Source organism: Capsella rubella, unplaced genomic scaffold (assembly GCF_000375325.1).
Source record: "Capsella rubella cultivar Monte Gargano unplaced genomic scaffold, Caprub1_0 scaffold_7, whole genome shotgun sequence".
Lineage (NCBI taxonomy): Eukaryota > Viridiplantae > Streptophyta > Magnoliopsida > Brassicales > Brassicaceae > Capsella > Capsella rubella.
The window spans coordinates 8,100,901-8,112,933 of NW_006238917.1; the positions used below are offsets into that span (position 1 = coordinate 8,100,901).

At 32.1% G+C, this 12,033-nt stretch overlaps 2 protein-coding genes across 2 annotated transcripts; one reads left to right on the top strand and one right to left on the bottom strand.

Moving 5' to 3' along the window:
• The first annotated feature begins 3,576 nt into the window (after positions 1 to 3,576).
• LOC17878159 (E3 ubiquitin-protein ligase BOI) lies at positions 3,577 to 4,846 on the top strand. Its single transcript, XM_006282397.2, has 2 exons — positions 3,577 to 3,742; positions 3,832 to 4,846. The coding sequence occupies exons 1-2, from the start codon at positions 3,687 to 3,689 to the stop codon at positions 4,727 to 4,729; spliced, it is 954 nt and encodes a 317-aa protein (XP_006282459.1). The 5' UTR covers positions 3,577 to 3,686; the 3' UTR covers positions 4,730 to 4,846.
• Positions 4,847 to 8,741: 3,895 nt separating this feature from the next.
• LOC17879559 (fe(2+) transport protein 1) lies at positions 8,742 to 10,284 on the bottom strand. The gene is made up of 3 exons (XM_006285647.2): positions 9,659 to 10,284; positions 9,424 to 9,573; positions 8,742 to 9,338 (listed from the first exon to the last, which is right to left on the bottom strand). Exons 1-3 carry the CDS (start codon positions 10,238 to 10,240, stop codon positions 9,033 to 9,035), a joined length of 1,038 nt encoding a protein of 345 aa, XP_006285709.1. The 5' UTR covers positions 10,241 to 10,284; the 3' UTR covers positions 8,742 to 9,032.
• Positions 10,285 to 12,033: the final 1,749 nt, after the last annotated feature.

Genomic DNA, 12,033 nt, shown 5'->3' on the forward strand with positions numbered 1-12,033 from the left:
TATATCAATTTAAGAACATCTAACTTGTGTGATACAGAAAAAAGCATGCTTTAGGGAATCTATCACCAATGCTAGGAAGTCTCAGACAACCTATTGAGTGTGGATCTACTGTTCATATATATTCTCTAATATTATTGTTGGAAAAAAGACATCCTATAATATTTGTATTATATTCAGTATTCCTGTATTTTTTATTAATTAAGCATTTTATTTTCACTTCTCTAATGGTCAATAACGACCTACTAATTTATGTAATAGACTTTTGGTGTTAAATGTTAGTACGAGTAAGAAATATATTTAGAAGCCAACCCGATACGGATTAGGATTATATAATTTTATCCATAGCTTAGATTTTCACAATTTAAGCTATATAAAGGTGTTTATATTTGTTGATAAACATACATGTGAATAAAAAAGTTGCATCTATTTAATCGGATATGATGTAATTATCCATCCTAAAACCGTATTAATATTTTTAAAACCCACAAATCATGCAATCAGATTCAGACTAACCCTCAAATTAGAATCAGATTAATGAAAAAATTATTTATACAAAAGAAAAGAAAGAAAGAAAAAAACAACTGACCCGTGAATAAGTTCGAAAACCGAATTGACCTAATTAATGTGTCATCCGTTAAACCCGTGATTGACCGAGCCTGGGTGGATCAATCTGATTGACACCTACTAGTAGTTGTTGCTGATAAGGATGGACCAATTCGAGTTTTTCAAAAGTTTATATATCTATGTCGTTCCTTCCACTTTCTTTCTACATTTTTTTCCTTGTCTTTTATGTAATATGAATGCATATATATATAAATGTCGTTATCTGTTATTAAAGAGAAAGTATACGTAACACATAGCATATAAAACAAAACAAAAAAAAAAAAATGAATAGGATTAAAGTGTAAAAGGGACAATATAATTTAAGCAGGGAAAAGAAAAAAATTGGTCTATTCTAGTTTTCTTTGGTCTTTGAATAATTTTGTTCGAATGGGTTTATAACTTTCAAGTTGTCAAAATCATATATCAAATTCCATTATCTATGGGAAAATGGTTTGTAGTTTTTAATTGTAAAAAAAAATGATTGCTTATTAATTTTGGTTCATAAACTCTAACGCTAATAACTAAACAATAAATAAAATAGTTGAGAAATAAAATTGAAAGAATCAATGTATATGTTATGCGTTTGACGACTATATATACTAAGATTAAAATTCAATTCACACTAGTTGATTATTTAATGTATAAATAATTTTTTTTCATCATGTCACGTTTCCTTCGAAACAAGAATTCTGCACATACGTCCGCATCTATCTAAGCTCGTTCGTTTGTCTAACTCAATAAAATCAATATTTAATATTACAAATCAAACACATATAGAATATAAACTGAAAATGAAAACGAAAACGTATAATGGGACAAATAAGTCTTGTTTTTAAAAAAATGATAAAAAGCTCTGAACAAGGGGTTTAGTATGCATGATGATGTTAGGCGTAGTTGCTGACATTTGAGCAAAAATCGAGAAATAATTATATATATAGACAAACGAATATGTCGACAAAGATATAAAATACAAAAATGAAGTTGAGAAAGAAAAGACAACCGAAGATGTCTTTTTCTACGAGTTTGGCTTATCCTCAAGGGACCTCAACAATCGTGTTATGTTCATATAATTTTGTACTTCTTTTTTTTTCCTAATAACCCCATATTGTACAAAAACTATTACCACTTATAAAATTCATTGTTGATTCAAACATAGATAGGTAAAGCGTTGGGTACACAATCCTTGGTAGATGAAAATGCGATCGTTTGTCATGAATTATGTAATGTGTGCGAACATTATTGTCACCAATATATTTCGACAAATAACTTATCGACAAAACATGAATATTGATGATGCATGAAAAGAAGGTATGAAAAAAAAACATCAGATTCGCATCAAGATAACGTTTAGTGGATATTAAAAAAAGAAGAACATTAACGACTTAAAAATAAAACAGATGAAAATAAGGAAAATACTTTTATTTTTTATTTTTTTATTTTGGGGTTAATAAAGCGTGTGGTCGACCTGTCCTACAACCGAAGAAATCACTCTCACTAGTTTTATGACAAGACCTACTTGTCCGTACTATATAAACATTATCGAATCATTCCCCCATTTTTTATTATTTCTTTAATTAAATAATAATAAGGGAAGAAAGAAACTAATAATTTTAAAAGCGACGAGACGACAAGTCAAGAAGCAAACAAAATTGGTGGTACCGAAACAACAAATTATTACTATTTATAATAAATCTTTTTTCTTTTTGTTATTACAATTAAAAAAAAAAAAAACAAAAAGGTTCTCTTGGTCCCACTTGTACGTGGCCTCAATCTTCACATCATGGCCCCACACGTTTCGCACGTGCAACTTTACACATCCTCTTTTTTCTTTTTTCTTTTTTACTATTCTTACCACACACACACACACAAAAAAAAGATATTAATTTGTAAATTGTTTCGTGCCCTTATCATTAAGTATTTAATCACCGCTAAATGATGTAAAAAAAAGAAGTAAAAGTAATATAGTAGTGGTCTCTAATGTGCCACGGTGGAACATGACATGGCAAACATAAAACAGGAGGTTTTGCCACATGTAACTTTAACTTGATCATGAATTCATGGTAAAAGTAATTAAAAGTTATTTCATGGGGATGGTTTTAAAATTTTGAAATAAATATGAAAATAACTGAAAGATAAAAGAATATGCATGTTTGATATCCTTTGATATTTATTACAGTTATTACAATAAAAAGCAAAATTAATAAGATTAGATATGGTTTGACTAAAAAGAGAGTTTAATTTGGAATTTATGCAAGCACAATACACTGTACTAAATGAAAAACAGCTTTTACAAATGTAATTTTTTTTATATAGGAAATACAGCTTTATTATTTTCAATTTTTGATTTCTTAAAATAAATACAAAATATTGTGGCATTTATTACCCAAATTCAAACCAACCTCATGGATTTGTTGTTGATAAAAATGTACTCCTACTAGATTGTATATATCATATATATATATATTATATAAATATTGGAAAATATTATAAATATATACTATTATTTAATTTTATAATGGTGCTTTGACTAGTCAAGCTCACTGTTACATACGTTTATGTGGCTGTTGCTAAGGAAACATACATGAGGGGGTGCATCAATTAAATAGAAATAAATATTTTTTCAAAAGTTACTTTTTACATGCCCAATATTGCGAAATTCAAGAAAGATAGTACATAGTATATGGTAGAAAAAATAAATCAAAAATCAAATGTATTTTAGCTTTATTTCTATATATTTTTAATTCTATTCAAGCTCATAATATTGTCTTTTTCCCATAAAAATTAAATTTATTAACATTTAGTTTATTAAGACTTTAAAATTTCTAAGCAAATATGGTAATCATAACCATAAAAATCACTATTATATTTGACTTGATAATTATTCAAAGCAAAAAACAATAAATGTGTATTTATAGAAAAAAATAAAATTGAAAATATTGACTTTTTCTCTCCCCTTAAATAAAAGCCAATCCCATAGATTTCTTCACCAGTCGCCACAACTCCTCCTCCCTCTTCTTCCTCTCTCTCTCTCTCTCTCCCTCTCTTTGTTTTCAGAATCTCTCGGAGCTCTTTGAACAACAACAATGGCTGTTGACGCTCATCACTCCAACATTTTCTCTCAGTTAATATCACCAAACAGGTAAATCAAAATCTTTATCTTCCTCGAAAACAAATTTTTCTGTAACCTTTTTCTTTGGTAATCATTCTTTTCTTCGGTGTTATTTGCAGAGATTGTGTTAAATTCCAACAAAACATGAATCATCACGGCGAGTTTAATCTCGCCGGCGGAGAAGTTCCGGTAATGACCGGAGACTGTCTCACCGCTGCAAAACCTAACTTCATCATCAAATCAGAAACTCCTCTCACTTCTTACAACTTCACTACTGTCCCTCCAACGTCTACAAAACGGCCGCGAGAGTTTCAATATCACGACTCAAACGCTCAGTTCGCGCCTGCGGTTAAACGGAGGTCCGTAGCAGCGTTTGACTCGTCTCCACCGTCGTTGATAAACGCTGAGTTCGTATCTCAGATCCAAAACCAACAACAAACGGAGATCGATAGGTTCGTAGCTCAGCAAACGGAGAAGCTAAGAATAGAGATTGAAGCTAGGCAACAAACGCAAACGCGGATGTTTGCGTCTGCGGTTCAAAACGCTATAGCCAAGAAACTGAAAGAGAAAGACGACGAAATCGTGAGGATTAGGAACCTCAATTGGGTTTTACAAGAGCGTGTCAAGAGTCTCTACGTTGAAAACCAGATTTGGCGTGATATCGCTCAGACCAACGAAGCAAACGCTAATAATCTTCGGACAAACCTAGACCATGTTCTTGCTCAACTCGAAACGTTTCCAACCGCTTCACCCACTGTAGAAGACGACGCGGAGTCGAGTTGTGGAAGTTGCGGTGATGGTGGCGGCGGTTGTGTTGGTGTTGGTGGTGGTGAAGCGGTTACGGCGGTTAGTGGAGGTTGTAAACGGTGCGGTGAGAGAGAAGCGAGTGTGTTGGTGTTACCTTGTCGTCATTTGTGTTTGTGTACGGTTTGTGGTGGTTCGGCTTTGTTACGAACTTGTCCGGTTTGTGATTCGGTCATGAACGCTAGTGTGCATGTAAACATGTCGTCTTCTTGACCATCTTCTTTATTTCTTTTTCCCGTTCGTTACAATTTAATTTATATTGTAGTTATATTTTCCTAGGATTTTTAAAGTCGCAAAGAAATAGCAAATTAATTCTTTTCTTTTTCGTAATTAAGTGGTTTATTCTTAATTTTTCGTACGACTTCAATGGAATCCGAAACTGGAAATTGCGAAAAACACACGAAATAGTTTTAGTCGAAGAGAATTTAAACGCTCGTCCTCTCGTTATATATGGGAAAAGAAGAAAGAAAGAAAAAAAGGTTTATGAATGAATTTTTCAAGATTCGAAAATTGTTTTGAAAAGTAAATTATTCGAAAGTTCTTTTGAAGTTGCACCGTTGTTTAGTTGCTTATTCTCAAAGTTGATCACATGAGTTTTTGAATTATCCAACTCCTTTTTTTAGCTATAGACTTTTTAGAATGTGTCCGATATATATTGATCTATAGATATTATACTATTGTAATTTGGCAGTATCCTCCTTTTTATCTTTCCAACACCGCAAATAAAAATAAAAACCAGAAGAATCATAATAATACTTCGCTATCGAAACTTAAAAAAATAAGCAAAAGAAAAAATTAAAGAAAGAGTCTGAATTCGATTGCCTCAACGACATTTTCAGTTCATAGTCATTATAGTTGTCGTGTAATAAATATTTCAAATTCGGATCATATCATGTGCAGTGCATGTCTAGAAAAAAAAAAAAAATACAATACCCCCCACTAAAATTAGAAAACGATGAATACGATGTGTGAATGAATTCACGAGTTACGATGATTGCGTCCAAGAAACGTTACCATGTCTCTATCCAATAATTTAGTCTATTAATTTCTCTCTTCGAATTTAGGAATCATCAATTAAAATTTTTGGGATTATAATAGCACGTAGAGTACAAAAATAGTGCCCAAAATGAATATGGTACGACTCTGAGATTGATTCGTACAGTAGAGTAGTAATTATTTTAAAGAGAGAGTTGAAAACACAATTTTCCATGTCTTCTTCGTTTCTTTCCCATACTTGCTTTCTTGATTTTGGCCATGCCCCTACATGTACATACTACATAGTTACTTATTATTACCCTCACCTCAAAATTCTATGTCATATTCACCTAACCCTATCTTTTTTATTTGTTTATACTAGTTTGGACAAGTTGGAAAAAATTTGACATTTTAGATTTTATAAGAAAATAATAGTTAAGAGATTGTTACAAAAATATTGTTAACTAACTAGAGATTCGTCAAATAAATTTAGTTTTACAAATCATTTATGTATTTGGATTGTCAGTTTGTTTTTTTTTGCTTTTATGTTAAAAGGTGAATAAATCTCTAATTATTTAAGGTGAATCAGAAAAAAAACATGGTGACATTATTTGAGGGGACTATTAAAATCAACTATATAGTTTTTTCAGAGTTTTATAATTTATAGATCTTAAATGAAATATCTTGTATTCTAAAGGATAATTATCGTTTGTTTTAGAATAATATCAAACATACAACACAAGGACCTTTGAACATCACACGTTTTGTTTTGGGTAAAACACCACTTTCTTAGCATATATTGAAAATAAAATAAAGTGATTGTGATATTTAAAAATTAGATATTAAACATTAATATCATATTTTATACAATTTCTCTATATTCAAAATTATCACTAAATATTTAGCATGATTCTACATTTGCAGAGATTTTGAGCAAGGATTGACTCTACTTCTTAATGAGACTCTTTATATCTCAAATCGATAGTACCAATTCCAAGCTTAGCATAAATCAGAAGATCCGATCATCCGAATAATAACACACAACAAAATTTACTAGAAGTAGTGAAACTGTAAAAAGGCCGACTTCTCAAATGGGCTGTTCGAAAACTTCTTCTATATATACACCCCATCTATATTAGGCTTTATATTTCTTAATTGTTAGTACTAAAGTTTTGAGATATGGAAGAAAAAAATCCCACCATAATGTGATAAGATAAAAACTAGAAAGACAAGAGGAAGCAATCATCCATCCAACCATGATAAGCACGCAAGTCTTTTTGTGAATCGATAGAAAATCATGACTTTAACCTAATAAGGTTTATATTTTATTTTACGACATCGATATTAGTTATAGAGGATCCATATTACAAATCACATGACAACAGCACATCAAAAGAATCAGGTAAAACGAGTATCCAATATGATCGTATTCGTACTCGGAAAGTTGTCAACTTACTTTTCGTAGCCATGGAGCTAATGGCTAGAGTGACTAGACCCGTAGCATTGTTATGGATCAGTTGAACTAAAATTTGTTAATCTACCGTTTATTTCCAAGAAGATCAAAACGAAAATTAGTGGTGGCACAAGTTTTTCTTTAGGGAATTTATGGCTATGTTATCGGGTCTAGCACTCTATCCACTGATTCCATGACCACGAGCCTATCTACGTCCGGCCAACTTTTTGAATGAGCTGATTCTGATATTTTTTCACATATTGTGTATTACTGTTAACAGTTGGCATAAGTTTGCCTAATCTATCTAAGATATGTTGATAACAGTTTGTAAATTGTTAGTATGTTTGTACAGAAGTTCTAGTTTATTTTATTTTATTTTTTTTTGCAACCAAACTTATATTAAATTAACTTGTGACTACAACAACAAACAAATCTTTAAAGCGACAAAATTCCAAGACCCAAAACTGTTGGTTAATATATATATATATATATATATATATATATATATATATATATATATTCATGGCGATTTCGAATTTCAAATATGAGAATCAAAGACCCAAACTTGTTTAAAAGACAGAATAACTGAAGAGTTAGATAAGAGAATCTGAAGACAAGACATGTAAAGTGAAGGGTAATATATTCTTCCAAAATCGTTGGTTTTCTTATTTCTTGGCCATTCCTCACGCTCCACTATTTTTGAACGAATAAATAGATATGTAATGAAAGGAGAGTCCTACTTTTTACAGATAAGTTGGCAGTATTGTCTTTTTTCTTTGGTTGTACGTTAATTTGGAAGTATGTTATATATAATTATTATTACATGACATTCGAACTCTCGTGAGAGCTTTGAAAACAGAAGTACCTTACGTGTGTTTTCCAACCGCCCACAACCATGTATGTATGAACAAAAAAGAAATCATATTTCTCCACTCGACTAAGTTATATTGCATGGTCATTATAGTTGTCGTGCAATAAGTATCTCAGATTTGGGTCATACAGTCATACTGATACATATCATGTGCGTTGCATGTATAGACAAAAGGAAAAAAACTTCATAAAGTTTGGATGCTATATCCAAATATTTTCTTAAGTACGCAAAACTATGAATATAGACGACGACGATGTGGTGGATTCACGTGTTACGATGATGCACGCGTCCAAGAAACCATACCATACCATGTCTCTATCTAATATCTTTTTTTTTTTTTTTTTTTTCTTTTTCCAATGAAAAATTTCGAATAGAAACAAATGAAATTTATAGTTTGGTTTTTTACAAATATATGTTTTTACTTGGATTTGGATAATTAAGTAACGAGAGTGCCTACATGATAACTCTGGTAGGGTTATTACAGAAATTAGTTCAAGAGGGAGCTAGTTGATCAACAATGGGCCGACTTCATAAATGGGCCGATAGGCGTATATATATGTCCTTTGTTTGTTTAAACTTTTGACTTGATTTCCAATGAGGAGCATACATATATAATAATTGGAATTTGGCTAAACTGGTTAGAAATATTGAATTATCGACAGAGCACGGTTCGAACTTCGAACACATTTTCTTAAAGTTAAATACTAAAATCAACTTGCAGAATCAACCACACCTTAGTAATAATAATACACATAAATAAAATTGAGAATTTAAGCAGTATGGTGCGCAATGCAAGTGATTGACAATATGGACCAATACTGGCATATACTATATGTGATTATGACTAATGTTCCAATTATTGGCATGTAGCTTTACCAGATATGTAGATTACATAGTAAATTTTTTTTTTTTTTTAAATACTTAGCTTGAAAACAACAAAAAGTGTTATTTATTTTTATATATGTGATACGAAAACATTACACGATATGAACTATAATCACCTTGACAAAAGAAAAGGAAGGTAAGAAAACTATGATACGCATGACCTATCACATTTACATATCTACCAAAAGACATGTTCTTTAAAGTGTGATAGATCCACGCAATGACACAAGTCTTTGTAAGGGGGGAAAAATAAAAAAAAACCGATAGAGAATCGAGACATAAACCTAAAACGGTTTTTGGTTCGACAATGACATCCACATGATTTCAATTATCTAAGCCCATTTGGCGATAATAGACATTCCACCGCACCCGAGAAGAGCCGCAACTAAACACTTGAACTGCATTTTGATGCTACCTTGAAGCTTAGGTCCCATGAACTCAGCAGCTAAAAGATCAACAAGCGCCATGTAAATGAGCAATCCAGCGGAGCATGCGTTGAGAAGTCCAACAGTGATCAAAGCTTTTGGACTATTATCTTGGTAAACTGTTGATAGAGCGATCCCTAACGCTATTCCGAATGGTGTTGTCACCGCGAAAAAGAATGCCATAACAAACTTTTTCATATTCGTGTACTCAGCCTGAAAATGATCTTTAACATTAGATGTTTGTATATATATTAACATTTGACGAAAAGTAAAATTTTTCATAGATATTTCTATTAACCTGGAGGATGCAACCGCCAAGACCCATGCCTTCAAACATTTGATGGAAGCAAAGAGCTGCGATGAGTCCTTTTATGGTGCAAGTGTCACTAGTTGCTCCTAGAGATAGTCCTATGACCACCGAGTGAACTATGATCCCAAGTTCCAACACCTATATATCCATAAATATTAAATACAATGATATGTCATTTAAACTGATATATGGTCAATTAATTTCCATGTATGTATGTACTAACCATGGCAATGACTCGGTATCGCAAGAGTTGTGCATTTGCGGTATCATCTTCTTTAACTGGTAGGGTGATATCATTTGCGGGACCGTGGCCATGGCCATGGGGAACGATCCCAACGGCGTTCTTGCTTGTGTAGAGGCTCGTGGCCATGGAGTCGATGGCTAGAGTGATTAAACCCGACAACATAGCGAGAAATCCGGAGAAAGGAAACTTATGCCACGGGTTCTCTTCAAGACATATAGATGACAACATTTCGAAAGAATCAGGAAGAACGTGCATAAAACCGGTTCCGAGGATAATCCCTGAGGCGAAACACTTAATGATAGTGAAGATATTGCCGTCTGGTTGGAGGAACGAAACGTTACGGCTAAAGAGAGGAGCTCCAACACCAATCATGCTTGCAATGAGGATAGTTACGATTGCTATGATTTTGAGAGGCAAAGCCTTAGCTTTGTTGACGCACGGGTTCGCTGACTCGCTTCCACATTCTTCCGGGGCAGTTGAAGTTGCTGGAGAGATTGCGAAAGAGACAAAGATGAGTACGAGGAAGATTGTTTTCATGAGAAGTGTTGAAGTTGAAGCCATTTTTGTTTTCTCTTTTTGTTCTTTTGGAGTTTTGTATGGTTAGATTGTTAAATATTGTTTGTGTGACTTTGGAGTTACTAGATGAGTCGGTTTATATAGTAATGTGTGCCGGTTGTTTCCATGCCATTTATTCTCGATGATGGAAGATAAGCAATTGATTACTCGTTTGCTTCAGGTGTGAAACGAGAAAAATAAATTGGAGAATTATGAAAATCACCTAAATTATATTAATTCACCTAATTTCATGGAATTTAGAGATTTTTTTTTCTTTTTCTTTTTTAACATCTAAATTTAGAGATTTTATATGAGCGAAATTTGATAAGGTATATAAATATATTTATATAGTTTTTTTTTTTTTTTGTTGCAATGGTAGTTTGCAGGGCCGGCCCTTTGGTAAGGCAACTAAAGCAGTTGTTTTAGGCCACATTTTATATAAAAAAATTAAGGTCACACTTATAAAAACATGATGTTGGTCTAGTGGTTTGAAACTTTGAGTGGTGAGCTAGTTTTGCAAGTCTAGTGTTCAAATCTCATCAAAGACATATAATTTATTTTTTCTTTTCAAGTTAATATCTTTTCATAGCTATCCATTTCTAAATTATCTCCATACCTTTTTTTTACACGGCAATTTCATTTACTTTAACATAAAGATTTTATTTGCTAAGTATTAAACTAACACAAATCTAACTATAACAATAATTTAGAGGAAAAAAGGAAGAAAGGTAAACTAATCTCTTCGACAAATAGAGAGTACCATCGTTGACAGATTGAATGGATTAGCAATGATGTCAATCGAGAGGAATATGGTTGAAAATCTCAACTATGAGAAGCTGATCAATGAATTTGCTGAAAAGAAAGTTAGAAAGGTTGAATTTTGTTTAGCAAAGTAAACTAGATCGTTTTATTTTGTAACAATTTTTAGTGATTTTTTTCATCGACTATATTTAATAATTTTTAGTCATATTTTGAGTGTTTAATACTGATCTTTTTATCTTTAATGTTTATATAGAAAGGCCTCATTTTTTTAATATGCTTTAAGTCACATATCGGCTAGGACCGGCCCTGGTAGTTTGTTTTAAGTATTTTCAATTTTTCATATTACGTTGGATGGAATTTGGGAGTTTTGGCTTTAGCGGATGAGTACACGTGCATGGAATTGTCTACTGCGCTGATGTAACCATATTCTCAATTATTCGGGGTTTTTTGTTTGTTTGTTACATATAGTTTATATTTGTCCCCCAACATTAAAAGATGAATACTATCGTTTAAATGCATTGTTCATGCTGTTTGTGGAGCGGTCGAAGTCAACCCCATGCGTCTTCAATAGTTCTGTATTTAGTCAACTCTCACAAACGTTTACTTTAAATCTTGCTAAGTACTATTTTAACTTTTTAAGTTTAGTTAGGTTAATACTTAATAGCATTGCTATGAGCAGCCGAGCACAACATCACACGTGACGAGCTCGTGCTCAGTGTATGGTTTTTGCAATCCAGTCACCCAACACACACCACGTATCTTGTCTTAAAAACCTATTCGAAGCGACGAACTATAAGCTTTTGCTAAATTATTTTATCAATTGAGTTATAATACTTGATTTTCTCTCGTAACTTTAATTACATAGTTTTCAAAATACTACACACATAAAATAATAAGATTATATATGGGACTATTGACTTAGGGTTTTATGGTTATTAGTAATTTAGTTATCCTTTTAGTACATGGATAAAGTTAATTCAATGTTAACTCGTATATAGTGTATACATATTTTCATGTAATATAAGATTCTTTTTTTT

What these genes read in the sequence shown, in the direction of transcription:
- LOC17878159 (XM_006282397.2), top strand. Translation starts at nt 3,687, where the DNA reads ATGGCTGTTGACGCTCATCACTCCAACATTTTCTCTCAGTTAATATCA. An exon ending in CAGTTAATATCACCAAACAG is followed by an intron (nt 3,743 to 3,831) that starts GTAAATCAAAAT and finishes TGTTATTTGCAG; the next exon opens with AGATTGTGTTAAATTCCAAC.
- LOC17879559 (XM_006285647.2), bottom strand. Translation starts at nt 10,240, where the DNA reads ATGGCTTCAACTTCAACACTTCTCATGAAAACAATCTTCCTCGTACTC. An exon ending in GATACCGAGTCATTGCCATG is followed by an intron (nt 9,574 to 9,658) that starts GTTAGTACATAC and finishes ATGGATATATAG; the next exon opens with GTGTTGGAACTTGGGATCAT. An exon ending in TTGGCGGTTGCATCCTCCAG is followed by an intron (nt 9,339 to 9,423) that starts GTTAATAGAAAT and finishes GATCATTTTCAG; the next exon opens with GCTGAGTACACGAATATGAA.